This window comes from Podarcis vaucheri, assembly GCF_965113315.1.
Source record: "Podarcis vaucheri genome assembly, chromosome: 10".
Taxonomy (NCBI): domain Eukaryota; kingdom Metazoa; phylum Chordata; class Lepidosauria; order Squamata; family Lacertidae; genus Podarcis; species Podarcis vaucheri.
In genome coordinates, this window is record NC_138748.1 from 69,153,045 (window position 1) to 69,171,049 (window position 18,005).

Below are 18,005 nucleotides of genomic sequence, written 5' to 3' on the forward strand. Positions count from 1 at the left end.
GAAGTGCAAAGCAATTCGTAGGAGTTTAGGAAGCAGCCTTCTGCAGAGTCACACCATTGGCCCGTCTAGTATTGCCCACACTGGCTTTAGGCAACATCTCCTAAGTGGAGATGCTGGGACCTAAACCTTCTGCATGCAACCTTCTGAGTATTGTTGTTGTTGTTTAGTCGTTTAGTCATGTCCGCCTCTTTGTGACCCCCTGGACCAGAGCACGCCAGGCCCTCCTGTCTTCCACTGCCTCCCGCAGTTTGGTCAGACTCATGCTGGTCTCTTCGAGAACACTGTCCCACCATCTCATCCTCTGTCGTCCCCTTCTCCTTGTGCCCTCCATTTTTCCCAACATTTTCCAGGGAATCTTCTCTTCTCATGAGGTGGCCAAAATATTGGAGCCTCAGCTTCAGGATCTGTCCTTCCAGTGAGCACTCAGGGCTGATTTCCTTCAGAATGGAGAGGTTGGATCTTCTTGCAGTCCATGGGACTCTCAAGAGTCTCCTCCAGCACCAGAATTCAAAAGCATCAATTCCTCAGCGATCAGCCTTCTTTATGGTCCAGCTCTCACTGAGTAGCGCCTCTTAAACTCCTCCTTCACTCCCTCCAGGGAAATCTGTTTTGATTTTGACTTGATAGTTGCATTCTGCTTTTCTAACAACAGTGCTGAGCACAACGGATGGAATCCTAAAATCGTAGAGTTGGACGGGACCACGTGGGTCATCTACTCTAACCCCCTGCAATGCAGTAATCTCAGCTAAAGCTTCCGTGGCAGATTATCTCCCACTTAGACTACTGCAATGCGCTCTACGTGGGACCACCTTTGAAGGTGACTCGGAAACTGCAATTAATCCACATAACACCGGTCCTGAAAGACCCACATTGGCTCCCAGTACATTTCCAAGCACAATTCAAAGTGTTGGTGCTGACCTTGAAAGCCCTAAACGGCCTTGGTCCAGTATACCTGAAGGAGCATCTCCACCTCCATCGTTCAGCCCGGACACTGAGATCCAGCGCCGAGGGCCTTCTGGCGGTTCCCTCACCGTGAGAAGCCAAGCTACAGGGAACCAGGCAGAGGGCCTTCTCGGTGGTGGCGCCTGCCCTGTGGAACGCCCTCCCAGCAGATGTCAAGGCAATAAACAACTATTTCCTTTTAAAAGACAACTGAAGGCAGCCCTGTTTAGGGAAGTTTTTAACGTCTGATGCTGTATTGTTTTTAATATTCAGTGGAAGCCGCCCAGAGTGGCTGGGGAAACCCAGCCAGATGGGCGGTTAGAAATAATAAATTATTATTATTATTATTATTATTATTATTATTATTATTATTATTGCCATCCAACCTCTGTTTAAAAACCCCCAAGGGAGCAGAGTCCACAACCTCCCGAGGGAATCTATTCTAATGTCACACAGCTCTTCTGTCAGAAAGCTCTTCCTGATGTTGAGTCGAACTCTCCTTTCTTGTAGCTTGTATTGGCATCTAAGACGAGTGATTTCTTATCTGTAATAGATAGTGGGAGAAGTAGAGTGTGGAAATATGCATGGAGGAAAGGGAGTGAATTAGAAGCTCAGTAGTACAGGGGTTAGGGACGCGGGTGGCGCTGTGGGTTAAACCACAGAGCCTAGGGCTTGCTGATCAGAAGGTTGGCTGTTCGAATCCCCGTGACGGGGTGAGCTCCCATTGCTCGGTCCCTGCTCCTGCCAACCTAGCAGTTCAAAAGCACATCAAAGTGCAAGTAGATAAATAGGTACCGCTCCGGCGGGAAGGTAAACGGTGTTTCCGTGTGCTGCTCTGGTTCACCAGAAGCGGCTTAATCCTGTACGCCGGCTCCCTCGGCCAATAAAGCGAGATGAGCGCCGCAACCCTAGAGTTGGCCACGACGGGACCTAACGGTCAGGGGTTCCTTTACCTTTATCTTTAGTACAGATGTTATCGAGTGTCGGATTGGGACCTGGAAGACCAGGGTTCAAGTCTCCACTTAGCTACGGAGCACACTGCAACAAGTACCATCTTTCAGCCTAACTTGCCTCACGGAGTTGTTGTGCGGTTTGGTTGAGGAAGGTTCGAGCCTTGTGTCGCATGTTGAACTCCTAGGAGAAAAAAAGGATGAATGTAAATGCAATGAATAATAATAAATAAATAATAAATAATAATAATTTACTACTCATACACCACCAATCTGACTGAGTTTCTCCAGCCACTCTGGGCAGCTTCCAACAGGAGATTTGTTGTTTAGTCGTTTAGTCGTGTCCGACTCTTCGTGACCCCATGGACAAGAGCCCGCCAGCCTCTGGAGATTAAAAATAAATAAATACAGGAGGTTAAAAATAAATAAATAGGCCTTTGGTTTTTGCATTAGAAATACATGGTTTTTTAAAATGCAGTCTCTACCCCTTTGAGGCCTATGGCGGATTTCCTCGGGGGTTTGATTAATAATAATAATAATATTAATAACAACAACAACCACAACAACTTATTATTTATACCCCACCCATCTGGCTGGGTTTCCCCAGCCACTCTGGGTGGCTCCCAACAGAATATTAAAAACACAGTAAAACATCAAACATTAAAAATCTCCCTAAACAGGGCTTCCTTCAGATGTCTTCTAAAAGCCAGATAGCTGTTTCTTTCCTTGACATCTAATGGGAGGGCGGGCGCCACCACCGAGAAGACCCTCCGTCTGGTTCCTTAATAGCCCCCAAGTTTTGCATCTGTCCTCATTCCTGTTTTGTTTCCCCCCCATTCTGCAGCCCTGTTCAGGGACAGGTGGATATTCCACTGGAAGAGCAAATCCCCATGGCTGCCGAGAGGTCGGAACCAGGAGACCAGGCGCCCCCAGCAGCCGGCAGCCCCGATGATCTGAGACCCACCAACGAAGGGGTTCGGATGTTGCCGCCTCACTGTTCTCCCTCCAGCGGCTGAGCCCAAAACTATGCCGCCCTAAGAACTTGGAGAGGGGGAAGCAGTCTTGGGAGACTGGCAGACTCACGGAGAACCAAGTTTCGAAATCCTTGGTGCATGTAGTCAGAATGGGGATGGAGCCACTCCCTCGTTGCGAAGCGTTTCCTAGGAATTCATCCCTAGGAATTATGCTGCGGCTGGGTGCTGACATTTTCTGTACCCGGGTTGCAAACAAAGTGGATGTGTCCGTACAAGGACTGCAACCTGTCCCGGTCTGTCTCCCAGAGCTGGCCAGAGGCGGGGAGAAAGAGAAAAGGAAAACTAAGAAGTCGGAAAAACTGGAGAACAACGTCCCCCGATGATCAGAAGATTCAAAGGAGGCTGAGGAGGAGGAACTGAAGATGGATGGAAGCTTCACCTGGATCCCACTGGGGGCTCTGAGAAAGAAAGGTGACCTGAAATATAACACTTTTCCATGTTTTATTTGGCTGCTGTTAGAGGTAGTGAAAGAGGGACGCGGGTGGCGCCACAGTGCCTAGGACTTGCCGATCAGAAGGTCGCGGTTTGAATCCCCGCGATCGGGTGAGCTCCCGTTGCTCGGTCCCTGCTCCTGCCAACCTAGCAGTTTGAAATCATCCCAGTTCAAGTAGATAAATAGGTACCACTCCGGCGGGAAGGTAAACGGCGTTTCCGTGCACTGCTCTGGTTCACCAGAAGCAGCTTAGTCATGCTGGCCACATGACCCGGAAGCTGTACGCTGGCTCCCTCGGCCAATAAAGCGAGATGAGCGCCACAACCCCAGAATCAGTCACGACTGGACCTAACGGTCAAGGGTCCCTTTACCTTTTAACATGTGTCTGGGTTTGACCTTTCAGATCCTGGGAGACTAAAATATTTTCCTACGGATTGCTGGTTGTTGCCACCTGTTTTGTATTCATTCATGGAACGGCCTCCCGGCATCAGAGGTCAAGGAAATAAGCAACTACAGTGGTACCTCTGGTTACAGACGCTTCAGGTTACAGACTCCGCTAACCCAGAAATAGTATCTCAGGTTAAGAACTTTGCTTGAGGATGAGAACACTGGCGGCAGCGGGAGGCCCCATTAGTTAAAGTGGTACCTCAGGTTAAGAACAGTTTCAGGTTAAGAATGGACCTCTGGAACGTATTAAGTTTGTAACCAGAGGTACCACTGTATCTGACTTTTAGAAGACATCTGAAGGCAGCCCTGTTTAGGGAAGTTTTTAATGTTTGATGTTTTATCGCTTGATGATGATGATGATAATTTATTCTGTTGGGAGCTACCCAGAGTGGCTGGGGAAACCCAGCCAAATGAGTGGGGTATGAATAATTATTGTTGTTGTTGTTCTTAATGTTGTACACCGCCATGGTGGAATAACAATGTTGTTGTTTAGTCGTGTTACGGAAAAAATCTGGGTGCGGGGTTACTCTGCCACCCAGCTCATCGGACTAAGTCCGTGGGTCCCTGCGGAAGAAAATGAGCTCAGCCGGACGCAGGAGCAAACTGCAGAAGATCCAAGTTTATTGCGCAACAGGTTCAAGGCGAGATTGAACAGTGAGAAAGGGGTGACATGAACTTTTGAGTTTTCCCTCCATGTCCCAGAATACAGTGCATGAAACGTCACGAATACATTATGGGAAGGTTGGGTTTCACAAGTTACATCATGAATATACTTTACACGTCATGAATACATTATGAAAAGGTGGGATTACATTAATTAGCATTTTCGGATGAGGGAGGGGGGATATGCGGAGCGGGAAATATACATAGATACACATTTATTGAGTACTGGTGGTGGCAAGACAATGGGCCAGGAATATACATCGTCTGTCACCTAGTATTGCCCGAAGGAAGGATTTGCAAAACTATCTGACAGGATTAAGAAGTTCCTGCGTACGTGACCTGCCGCTTTGGGGATTATGGAAGTAGGGACAGCATCATGGAGTCCAAGGGGAACTGAGTTGAATGGCACCGAGAACGAGCAGATCAGAACCACGGCTGATTTTATATCAATTTTTGAAGATTTCAGTGATGTCAGGGGTTCAGGAGCAGAGACGCAGAGAAGGGAGGAAGCAGAGAGCGAGGGGGAGGAATCCGAAGGGAAAATGAGTGATGATGACGACCCGAGATCTCCAAGCCTAAGCAGTGAGTCAGAGGACTCCCAAAAGGGAGCCCCAGTGAGCAGAGCAAGGGGGGGATCCGGGGGGACACCCCAGGAGGAAGGGAACAGAGGAGATTCAGAGAGTAGCAGCTGGAAGTCGGGACCCACGCTCATAACTGAGGGCGGCAGCAGCTGGAAGTCGGGACCCACGCTCAAGACTGAGAGCAGCAGGGAGGAAGGTAGCCAGGCATCGGGTTCCGGAGGCTGTCAGCAGGAGGGAGGGCACGAGTCAGGGGTGGTCACGCCCTCCTCAGAGAGCGAGGCAACGGTTAAGAGGAAAGTAGAGAGTTGGGCGCGCGCGCCAAGTTCAAATGCAGCGGAAGCTGGAGCAGTAAGCAGCCCGGAGAGTGAGCCAGGTCCCAAAGCCCGCCGCAAGGAGGCAGAAGGATCAGGGGGGTCAGCGTCAGAGGAGAGTAGAAGGGAGGAGGCCCAGGGGGGCAGAAGGACCCAGAGACGTAGGGAGAGGCGAAGGAGGTGGAGCAAGGCTAGGGTATTAAGCTGGTGTGCAAGAGGCGGGGACTCAGACGGGTCTTCGCCGACCTAGGGCAGAAGGTGTAGAGCTGCACGCTGCAGTTCGGAAATGAAACCTGTAACTTAATAAAGACTCTTATAAAGTGAACGCTGGCGGACTTGGTCCTATGTGAGCTGGGACTGGGTGGCAGCTCTGACAGTAAGACCCGTCTCTCAAAAGCTTCGGACACCTGATATCTCGCAGCGGAGAGAGAGGCAGCTGGAGGAGGGGATCGGTGTTTGGGAGCAAGCTCACGACGGTTAGCAGAGATGACGGAAGCAGAGACAGTTGCAGCGCTGCAACAGGCAGTTACCCAATTGAACGCGGAGGTACTGGCATCCAAGAAAAGGGAGGAGGATGCGGCAGCCGCCTACAGAGATCTCCACGCCAGGTTTGAAGCATGGGTTAAACACGGGCAGCCAGGACCCAGACCGGAGGGGGTTGGGTTGGCACGGAGAGCAGGAGGGCTTGTGGCTCACTTCGATGGGAATTTACAACAGTACCCCAATTTTCGAGCAGACGTAATGTGCGCACTGCAACTGCTGGCAAAAGACTTTAGAGATGAGGAAGAGAAAGTGGGGTTCATACTATCCCATTTGCATGGGGATGCTAAAGCGTGGCTACGCAATTTGTGGAGGGATAAAGATCCGGCGCTTCAGAATGCAGATGCCTTTATCAAAGCGATGGATGCGTGTTTTTTGTCTACTATTGATGTGGATCTTGCCCGACGGGAGATTCATGGACTAAAACAAGGGAGGGCAAGCGTCCGGCAGTACCACGCCCGCTTTTTTGCGCTGGTCAGTGCCTTAGAGTGGGACCGGGATTCGCCCCCTGTCAGAGACCTGTTCTGGGAGGGTCTAAGCTCTGCGGTCAAGGATGAGATTGCAAGGGGGGAGAGGCCCCGAAGCACGCAGGAGGTGGTCCAAAGGGCGCTGACTGTGGGGGTGAGGCTGGAAGAACGTCCATGGTGCAGAGATGAAGGACGTGGAGGGCGCGAAGCAGCGAGAAGTTTCTCTTTCATTCCAAGAGAAGCAGCGCGTGCGCAATCCACACCTCCGCCTGGAGGGGGAGGGGAACCGATGGAGGTTGGAGGTGCAAGGGCTCAGTCAGCAGCCAGAGCCCAAGCACCGACAGCAGTGAAAGCGAAGCCTCCTAGAGGGAACAGGAAGTGTTACATCTGCGAGGATCCAGGCCATTTGGCGAAAGAGTGTCCCCGGAGGCTCCACAAGCACACTGCAGCCTCAGCAATGGTGACTGCAGCAACGCAGCAAGGAGAACCACAGCAGGGAAACGACGATGTCTGGCTGGAGACAGAGGCACTGGGGCCCAGCCAGACGCATCAGTGAAGCAGTCCCCAGCGATCTTGCAACCCACGGACCCCCTCCCACCCAAACCAGTAGTGCAGCTCACAGCATCTCTCCAGCTACCCGATGGCGTCACTATCGAAGTGCCGCTTTCTGTGGATTCTGGAAGCAACGCAGACTTTATAGCGCAGGATTTTGTGGAGCAGCACGCTATACAGCTACTGCCTGCCACTCTGCCCCTGCAAGTCGTCACAGTGGATGGCAGAGAGTTGCTAGGGGGGCAGGTGGTGAAGCAAACGCCACCGATGGTGATGCGCCTTGGCAACCACAGGGAAGTCATCAGTTTTAATGTCACCCAACTGTCGGACACGCCCATTGTGTTGGGCATGAGTTGGCTGGACAGGCACAGTCCGACACTGGCTTGGTACCAGAGACAGCTGATCTTCGGCTCCTCTTATTGCGCAGAACACTGCATCCTGCCCAGACAGGAGGGAGAGGAGGAGGAATCACAACTGCAGTTGGGAACGTTGCAAGCAGTCCCCCACAAATACGCAGACTTTCTGGAGGTCTTCTGCGAGAAAGAGGCTGACAAGCTACCACCGCACAGGCAATATGACTGCAAGATTGACCTCCTACCAGGGGCGACGCTGCCGAAAGGGAAGCTGTATTCCATGTCTGAGGACGAATTACAGGAACTCAAACAGTTCATAGATCACAATTTGCAGCGCGGTTTCATCCGGGAGTCCAGGGCAGTAGGGGGCAGTCCTGTTTTCTTCGTGAAGAAGAAAGACACGCCCCAAAAGAGACTGGTGGTGGATTTTCGCCTCTTAAACAAGATGACCAAGCCTTCTGATTTCCCCATGCCCAGGATTGACGACCTACTAGCGACGGTGCGCAAGGGACGCGTGTTCACCAAGTTGGACCTGCGAGGTGCGTACAATCTCATCCGCATGAGGGAGGGCGATGAGTGGAAGACAGCCATGTTCACGCCTCTGGGCACCTACGAATACAGAGTGATGCCGTTTGGATTGCAAAACGGTTCTCACTGTTTCCAAGCTTTCATGCATCATGTGTTGGCGGGACTCCTTTACAAGAAGTGCGTCTGCTTTCTGGATGACATCCTGATATTCTCCGAATCGCAGCAAGCCCATGACCAAGATGTTCGGGAGGTGCTGAAGAGGCTGCAGCAGCATAGACTGTACGCCAAACTGGAGAAGTGCCAGTTCGACACGACGGAGGTGGATTTCTTGGGTTACAAGTTGTCGGACAAGGGGCTAGCCATGGACAGCGCCAAGGTTCGTGCGGTGTTGGATTGGAAGAGCCCGCGCAACCGGAAGGAGGTCCAGCGGTTTGTCGGCTTCGCCAACTTCTATCGCAAGTTTATCAAGGGGTTCGCGATGCAGACGGCGGCCATTACGGACACGCTAAGCTCCAAGAAAAAGAAATTCATCTGGACGGAGCAGGCGGAGCAGTCCTTTCAAGCACTCAAGCGTCTCTTCGCGTCGGAAGAGCAACTGCTGCATATCGACCCCAGCAGACCGATGCGGGTAGAGACAGACGCGTCCGATAGAGCAGTGGGAGCTGTCCTGCTGCAAAGGGACCCACAGGGGGTCTGGAGGCCGGGAGCGTTCTACTCCAGAAAGCTCAGCAAGTCGGAGCAGAACTACACCATCTGGGACAGGGAGTTGCTGGCCATTCATGCAGCTTTCAAGGCGTGGAGGCACTTCCTGATCGGCGCCAAGCACACGGTGCAGGTCTGCACGGATCACAAGAATCTGGAGCACTGGCGCACGGCTCAGTTCCTGAACCAGAGGCAGATACGTTGGGCGGAGTTCTTTGCTGACTTCAATTTCCGAATAGAGTACGTCCCAGGCGACACCAACGTCATGGCGGATGCACTGTCCCGCAAACCGCAATACCTCGAAGAGGCGACGCCAGCGGCAGCCATGCACATCTTCGCGCCAACAGCGTGGGCGTGCGCTTCAGCCACAGTAGACCTGGATGCGGTGCGGCGGGCGTTGCAGGACGACTCCTTCGCGCAGGCGAAGATGGCAGAGGTGCACAAGGGCACGGCGAAGGGCGACGAGTTCCAGATACGAGACGGCTTGCTCTTACGTAAAGGGGCCATCTACGTGCCGGGAGACGAACTTCGCGCCAGGGTACTGCAGCAGCTGCACGACGCACCCACAGCCGGGCACTTTGGCACGGAAAAAACGGTGGAATTAGTCGCAAGGGACTTTTGGTGGCCCAGACTGAGAGGGGAAGTCGCGGACTACGTTGCGAGGTGCGACACCTGCCAGAGGGCCAAACCGGTGCACAAACCACCGGCGGGACTGCTGGAACCGCTGCAAACGCCGTTTGAACCGTGGGAGAGGGTGGCCCTGGACTTTGTTACGGATCTACCCAGCTCGAGAGGCAAGACAGCTGTACTAGTGGTGGTGGACTTGTTCACCAAGATGGCACATTTCATTCCGTGTGCGAAGGTGGCCACGGCGGAACAAACCGCCAAACTGTTCATAGATCACGTGTTCAAAGTGCATGGTCTGCCGCGGTCTATCCTGTCCGACCGCGGGCGCCAGTTCGTCTCGAATTTCTGGCAGAAGCTGATGAGTTTTCTAAATGTCAAGGTCGATCTGGCATCAGCAAGACACCCGCAGACCAACGGGCAAGCAGAGAGGGTCAATGCCATCATGCAGCAGTACCTGAGATGCTATGCCAATCAACAACCTGCGACCTGGGTGGATTACCTGCCGCTCGCCGAGTTCGCTTACAACAACACGAAGCACGTGTCCACAGGGGTGACGCCGTTCTTCGCCAACAATGGGAGGAATCCCAGAACCTTCCCGGGACGGGAGAGAGTGGGGGACGGAGAACCACAGACGGCGGACGCGTTCGCGTCAGAGTTGCAGGCGGTACACGATCAACTCAGACGGCAGCTGGAGCTAGCTAAGCACGCCTACAAGGTGCAAGCTGACAAGCACAGGCGGGTTGGCGAAGAGATCCAAGTGGGAGACTGGGTCTGGTTGGCAGCCCACGCAGTGCCGACCAGGTCACTAGCCAAGAAGAAGTTGGGGCACAAGCAAATTGGTCCGTACCAAGTCGAAGCACAGATCAACCCGGTAGCCTTCCGACTGGTGCTGCCGGAGGGTTCCAGAATGCATCCGGTGTTCCACAGGTCGGTGCTCACTCCCTACAAGGCACCTCACAGATTCCAGGAGCCAGGGACGGCACCGAGTCCGTTCCGGGAGCGGACGGAGACGCGAGGGGTGACGCAGCAAGACCCCATCAACGAGGTCACGGAGATTTTGGACTCCAGATGGGGGGAAGAGGGAGTCGAATACCTCCTAGCCAGAGAGGGCACCCGGGCCAGCGCCAATAGCTGGGTGCCAGACTACGCTTTGGAGGAACCCCTGCTCAAGGACGAGTTTCATGCCCTTTTCCCACACAGACCCATGCCAGCGAGCTTCTTCGACGACTGGCTGTTCACGCCCACACTTTCTTCCAGCACGTTCCATGGATTCGACTCGGACGGGGAACCCGCGCTGAGCACCCGTTCCCCAGAAGGATCGCCGGCGGGTTCGGCGTCAGACACCTCGTATTGGTGGGACGAGCGACCGGAGGAGCAATGGCGCCGGAAGTGGCTGGAGATGCCAGGTCGAGCGACCGACGCAGAGACTGACATGGACGTGTTCGGGGAGGACCTTGGGTTCGAGCACGGCGGTACAGAGATGGAAGCGGAACAGGTCAACGTCGGCGACCGCGAGGAGGAAGACTCGGAGGTCTTCAGTTGGCGGCCAACCACGGGGAGCGAACTGTATCCGGCATTCCCTCCCGTGATGATGGAGCACCCAGCACCCACACCTGAAAGCGGGGAGGGGGGAAGGGGGGGCTTCGAGGGGGGGATGGATGTCAGGGGTTCAGGAGCAGAGACGCAGAGAAGGGAGGAAGCAGAGAGCGAGGGGGAGGAATCCGAAGGGAAAATGAGTGATGATGACGACCCGAGATCTCCAAGCCTAAGCAGTGAGTCAGAGGACTCCCAAAAGGGAGCCCCAGTGAGCAGAGCAAGGGGGGGATCCGGGGGGACACCCCAGGAGGAAGGGAACAGAGGAGATTCAGAGAGTAGCAGCTGGAAGTCGGGACCCACGCTCATAACTGAGGGCGGCAGCAGCTGGAAGTCGGGACCCACGCTCAAGACTGAGAGCAGCAGGGAGGAAGGTAGCCAGGCATCGGGTTCCGGAGGCTGTCAGCAGGAGGGAGGGCACGAGTCAGGGGTGGTCACGCCCTCCTCAGAGAGCGAGGCAACGGTTAAGAGGAAAGTAGAGAGTTGGGCGCGCGCGCCAAGTTCAAATGCAGCGGAAGCTGGAGCAGTAAGCAGCCCGGAGAGTGAGCCAGGTCCCAAAGCCCGCCGCAAGGAGGCAGAAGGATCAGGGGGGTCAGCGTCAGAGGAGAGTAGAAGGGAGGAGGCCCAGGGGGGCAGAAGGACCCAGAGACGTAGGGAGAGGCGAAGGAGGTGGAGCAAGGCTAGGGTATTAAGCTGGTGTGCAAGAGGCGGGGACTCAGACGGGTCTTCGCCGACCTAGGGCAGAAGGTGTAGAGCTGCACGCTGCAGTTCGGAAATGAAACCTGTAACTTAATAAAGACTCTTATAAAGTGAACGCTGGCGGACTTGGTCCTATGTGAGCTGGGACTGGGTGGCAGCTCTGACAAGTGATTTCTAAGCCACTCTGTACTAGAGAGCAAAAGCAGAAACAGAGTGGATACATTGTGACAGGATTTTGACAGTATTACTTGAGAGATTATGGAGGACAGGGGAGGGGTGATGGAGTCCTAGAGAAATTGAGCAAATATATTGTAGTGAAGAAGACATTGCCCCCCCCCGTTCCGTATCAGTCCCCCATTCGGAGATAGATTTGCATTAAAGTTCTGTAAGAACTTGCAAATCTTTTCTCCGCACCCTAAATCTCGGTGAATGGGATGTGTGGCTTTATGCAAACCTGAAAGGGACTTGCAAGCCATGCCTCTTACGGTCATTTGCAAGTATATCAGTGCAGGTAGCTGCATATAGGGTATTATATAAAGAACACCTCTTGTATTTTGTTGCTAAATTACTTGTGGCATTCTCAGTAGTGTTTTATGCTTTACACCTAGCAGGAAGGTCTAATTGACTGAAAAATGCAGTTGGTGTTTTGTCCTTCGCCATTTTTGTGTATTTCTCAGGTGTCAAGCTAGCTCTTCTGTGGTCTCACACTGACATAGTGCTACAGCAACACATCCTGTCTGTTGAATCCCCTCAGGGCTTTCATTTAACCATGTCGCCTGGCATTCACCATAGCTGGCACAGGTTTGGGCATCTCTGAGGGAGATGTCTTCGCCTTGGCCTTTAGCTATGGGATTTTATTATAGGCTGTGGTTTTGCACGCATGGGGGTTGCTCACTTGCACTTAAAGGACCAAAAGGCTAATTGCAGCCTGGATACACGTGCCCAATTCAAACTGAGTCCAATTTGAATTTATCTTGCCCCATGGTTCTCAACTCTTCAAACCAATCTGTTAAAAGAAAACCATTCTTAACAAGGGCAGTTGTCCAAATAAGTCAATTTAAGTCTATAAGGAATCATTCCTGCTAAACGAAAGCATATGCACCTTCATGTATCTTATCAGCTTCTCTTTGGTAAAGCGAGTTTTAGCACATTTTAAAAATGGGTAGGGAAGTTGGGAAGTTGGCAGAGTGCCAGGTGGAACAACGAAATGTGGTTATAAATTTATCTAATTCTAAACATTGGACTACATAATAGCCTGACCTATTAAAAGCATAAAATGTATGAGAATCCTTCACTGGGGTGTAAGGAATAAGACATTAAACATAAAAACAATTACACACAAAATAGCCCCCCCACAAATAACACACTGTCAGACACATTTCAACATTCCTACGTAATAACACGTAATACAAACAAACTAATTAAGTATCAGTTGCATATCTTGACACAATTGTGATCTTTTACGCATGTATCTTTTGAATCCTGGAGCACAGAGGCTTGAGGTTCAAGTGAAAAGATGTCCTTGTAAGTCAACTCCACCCCCCTTTGTCAGGCCCACTCCCCAAGCAGTCTCTGTTGTCTGTTGTTGCTGGTCTTGCGATGGCGAAGTACTGAGTTGAGGGGTTGTTGCTGCTTTTCATCATTGCACATCTGTAGAAGTGATATCCTGTAAGGGGGCAGGGTTTTGGGGTGACTTAAAAACACAGTTAGACAAGGAAAGGGCAAAAGGTAAAAGGGATGTCCTCCAGTTTCCATGGGAAGCTGCAAATAATAACAATCTTAGTGGATTAAACATTTTATTCATTATCATTATTGGACTATTTTGATTGTTGTTAGCCGCCCTGAGCCCAGCTTCGGCTGGGGAGGGCAGGATAGAAATAAAATTTACTATTTAGTATTATTTATTATCACATTTCCATATAATTACTGTTATTATCTGCTAAGTTTGTTTGCTTTCCTTCACTTAGTTTTTGTTGTTGTTGTTCTTTTCATATTATAAAATAAAAATTACTCCACATGTATAGAAAGAGAACTGAAAAAATACAAAGGTTAAAAAAATACAAAAGAAAGTAAAAAATTAGATTACCAGTCAGATGAAAACAAACTTGACACAAAGACATCAGATTTAGAAAAGAATTATTATTAAATATATTATCAAAACCACACAGATTACTACTAGACTGGGGGGGGGGGAGGGAAAACCATGGGGGAAAAGTTTAAATTCACCATGTGCTATCTGATAAAAGAACTTCATGAAACTGACTTTCAACATGTGATGAACATGTCCCCAAAGTAGAACACACACACACAAAATGACCTATGAGGAACCAAAAATAAATAAATGCTAAGACACACAATTAATACGAAACTTGAAGTAACCTGAAGTAATCTGTTTTGGCATTCTAACATCCCAAATGACGTGACAACATCAGCTGTAATGTTAATAGCGGAATACTGGGAAATGAGTTAATACCAAGAAAAATGAATGGCAATTTAAAGTTGTGTGGGTACCTTGCACTAGCCAAAATGACAGAATTAATAAGAAATGCTCAGGCCGAAGGTAAACAAGTACCATTCCACAAACAATGTTTGGTTGTGCTTCGATTAACTTCATAGACATCATGGAGAAACGGATTAAATAAATGAAACAGATTATTTGTAACTTAAAAGAGTGTCAAAGCCACAAAGAGATGAAAGTCACTAATATAGCAGGGATTCAGACTTGTTTCACAGAACAGAAAGAAAGTTGCTGTGGGAGGAAAAGGGACAAACACTTTGTTATCGGGGTTCACATATCCTGTTAAAAGGGAAAATTATTTCATGTGAGAAGCCTGTCAGGAAATGCTGTTCCTAAAATTCCCAATCAGGGGGGAATGCTTTGATATTTACCTGTGAAAAGAATTTTGCATGTTAAGATTTGGAACCTGGAAAGCTCTTGACTTTTGATGGGCTAGTTTTTTTTTTTTTTTTTTGTAGCCTTTTGTCTTAAGTAGCCCCTGGGGCAAAGACAGATTAAGGGTGATTTCCCTCAATGGTTCTGACTTTTCTTTTACATTTGGAAGAAACCTCCTCTCCCTCCTTACAGTCCCCCCCCCCCGTCCTCTCTCTCTCTCTTCTTTAGCTGATCTAGCCTCTGTGCATGTGCAGAGTTCATGTCTCAGCAAACCTTTTGTACTATTGAAAATGTTGCATCCTTTGGCTAAATTAACATTTGAATAAGGGAAGGGAAGGGTATGGAGTAGATTTTGAAAACAGGGTTTGATTTTAAACAAAAAAGAGAAACTCAGCAATTTAAGTATTTACCAAAGCTAGCGATTTCGGCCCAAGCAAACGAGACTGCTTCCTTTATGTACAGGAAAGGGCTAATATCCCTCTGGCCATTCGCGGAACAATCAACCGCTCTCTTATTTATGAGTAAAAATGGCCAGAGAGTTAGAATTCATAGGATTTTTTTTTTTTTTAAACATTCTCAGTCATTTCGGCCTTACCATTTGCAGACAAATGGATTGGTCAAGGCTAATTCTACTTGATTATCCATTTGTATGTGCTTAAACTTTGAGTAGACTTTTAAGTCTGATTTTTGTAAATAATAGACAAAATGATAAACACTGTAATCACTTAAATGCTTGATATCACCAGTTCTGCTTCAAACATCATGGCTTTCACCTCTCATCACACCTTTTAAAAAACAAAGAGCCAACCTGGGCTGAATTTCAACTCATCAGCCACAAATTGGGAAAGTTGAAAGGGACCTGGGGTCATCTAGTCCAACCCTAAAATACAGGGTTCATAGCAAGATTTGTACTACCAGAAACACACACATACCTATAGAAATTATCTTTAAAGGAAGATTGAAGTTAACATTTTTCCTAAGATAGGGAGAGGATCTTTTATAAAGCAAAGTTAATTCAATTGATATAACCACTCACAAATAATTAAAACAGCCATAGATTTGATTTAAAAGGAAGACAAAAGTGACAATTTTCCTGAACTTGCAGGGGAATAGTAAGCCTAATCTATGCCCCCCCCTTGCAGTTTCCTTTAAAGGAAGCTTACTCGGGAGTAAATTTACCTGGCACAGAATAAGAAGGAGAAGGGGGGAAAAACCCTGAAAGAGACAGAATGAAACAAGGGGGGGGCATTTTCTAAGAAAAGAGGCCAGGACGTCTTATAGAGACTACTGATATCAGGAGCCTTACAATAACTCTCACAATAAGCAAATCAAAGTTAAAACTGGACTGACATAATTTTATTAGAAGGAACACCATACTTTCATAGGCATATGCTTAATGAAATACATACACTGCATTTTAGCTTGAGAGCAGTTGGCTCAACTAGGCTTTTGCAGCAGAAACATTAGGTTTTACCACTTGGGAGGAAAACTCTCTTTTGGAGCCCCTCTCAAATAACAAATATTTGCACACTTCATTCTCATTTTTTGTCTTATTTAGGACTGCTAAGGTCCAGCATGGTTTCCTTAGATTTAAATTTTGAAGCAAGCTTGCATTTTAAACCATGCACACTTAAGAAAGGCAGTCTGCCAGAGACAGAAGGAACAGACAACACACATAACGGACAACATGTAAACATACATATTCTCATATATGTATTCACAGACAACACACATAACAGACAACATGTAAACATATATATTCTCATCCTTTAGTTGGTTATTGCAAGGAGATGGGCCACTACCTTTGGCTTCATTAAGTGAAATTAGTAGGAAGGTCCCACATGGTTTTATGAGCCTCCTTGCCTCTTCAAACACACCACCAGGTAATCAGACTGGTAGGGCTCACAACGCTTGGTTGACTGGGTACCCCTTTATAGATGCATGCGTTGCTGTTGTTGCTTTTTTTGCTTTTTCTTTTTTGGGGGGGTGTCTGGGATAGAGAAGGGGAAAAAGAGGGGTTGATTAGGATTGGTATGTCTAGGGGTTTGGTATGCTTAGTACAGGGACGTATAGTAAAGAGGAGAAGGGGCTTCTAGTTGCCTGGCAACTTCCTTAGTGGGTTTTAGAGAGCTCTAGCTATCCGGTTCCTTGCGTTCCATTTCCTATTTCCTTATTTCCTTATTTCCTGTAACCTGGGGTCTCTTTCCACTCTGCCGGTCCTGCCCAATTCCTCATGGGCTATCCCTCCTGGCAACCTCCTACCTATCGTCACATCTCAGGAAAAGGGGCCCTACTGGACGCCCGCGCCATGCAGTGCCAGATCGGGTGGTCCCTGGATAGAATTTCGGGTCGAAAATCCCCCTTGCTTTCGGAAGCGAGCTTACAGTACACGTGGTATGTAGCTCGACCGGTGCGGCTGGGATTGGGATAGAAAGCAAGACCACTTCCTGCCCCCTAGAAAGGACGCTCGGGAAGATCGGAAAGAGAGCTCCAACCCCTTGCTTTCAACTGGGATGTCCGTTGCAGAGAGTCGGCTATCTTTCAAGTCGGGTCTCTCCGTCTTACTTTCGGGCTCCCAATTGGTGCGGCTGGCTGGAGATTTTAAGGAAAAGGGATAGAGCTCAGAACCCCCTTTCGGGTTGAGCAGCGGTCCCCGGTCTCTCTCACTAACCGGACCAAGAGAAAGGCAAGAAGGAGCGATAGAGAGGAGGGCAGAGAATTCAGTTGCCAGGAGACTTCCACCCCCTTCCCACCAGTGCACTGGATTTTCCTTTTTCCTTATACTCACGCGTCTTCTATGATGATCCCGGGATCGATGAATAAGCCGGCTGGATCCCTCTTTTGCTCCCCGGCTGAACTCCTAGGGCTTTCGATTACCGCCCAGAAGATGGCTGGGGGTCCAAAAGGATCTTCCCAGGCAAAATGGCCCGGAGCCGGCTGAAGATTTCGGGGCCCCCAGTCAGCAGCTTGGGAGAACCACAAGCCCCACGTTGGGCAGCCAACTGTTACGGAAAAAATCTGGGTGCGGGGTTACTCTGCCACCCAGCTCATCGGACTAAGTCCGTGGGTCCCTGCGGAAGAAAATGAGCTCAGCCGGACGCAGGAGCAAACTGCAGAAGATCCAAGTTTATTGCGCAACAGGTTCAAGGCGAGATTGAACAGTGAGAAAGGGGTGACATGAACTTTTGAGTTTTCCCTCCATGTCCCAGAATACAGTGCATGAAACGTCACGAATACATTATGGGAAGGTTGGGTTTCACAAGTTACATCATGAATATACTTTACACGTCATGAATACATTATGAAAAGGTGGGATTACATTAATTAGCATTTTCGGATGAGGGAGGGGGGATATGCGGAGCGGGAAATATACATAGATACACATTTATTGAGTACTGGTGGTGGCAAGACAATGGGCCAGGAATATACATCGTCTGTCACCTAGTATTGCCCAAAGGAAGGATTTGCAAAACTATCTGACAGGATTAAGAAGTTCCTGCGTACGTGACCTGCCGCTTTGGGGATTATGGAAGTAGGGACAGCATCATGGAGTCCAAGGGGAACTGAGTTGAATGGCACCGAGAACGAGCAGATCAGAACCACGGCTGATTTTATATCAATTTTTGAAGATTTCAGTGATTTCTAAGCCACTCTGTACTAGAGAGCAAAAGCAGAAACAGAGTGGATACA

General features: G+C 49.5%; 1 protein-coding gene and 1 long non-coding RNA gene across 2 annotated transcripts in view; both read left to right on the forward strand.

Moving 5' to 3' along the window:
* The window catches only part of LOC309541524, a 130,037-nt gene that overhangs the window by 98,737 nt on the left and 13,295 nt on the right, over positions 1 to 18,005 (forward strand). The window lies entirely within an intron of this gene.
* IL15RA (interleukin 15 receptor subunit alpha) overlaps positions 1 to 18,005 on the forward strand; it is a 58,767-nt gene that overhangs the window by 39,077 nt on the left and 1,685 nt on the right. The window contains exon 7 of the mRNA XM_082239238.1: positions 2,737 to 3,337. Within this exon, the coding sequence (XP_082095364.1) occupies positions 2,737 to 2,908 (172 nt within the window). The 3' untranslated portion in view covers positions 2,909 to 3,337. The remainder of the gene's footprint in view (positions 1 to 2,736; positions 3,338 to 18,005) is intronic.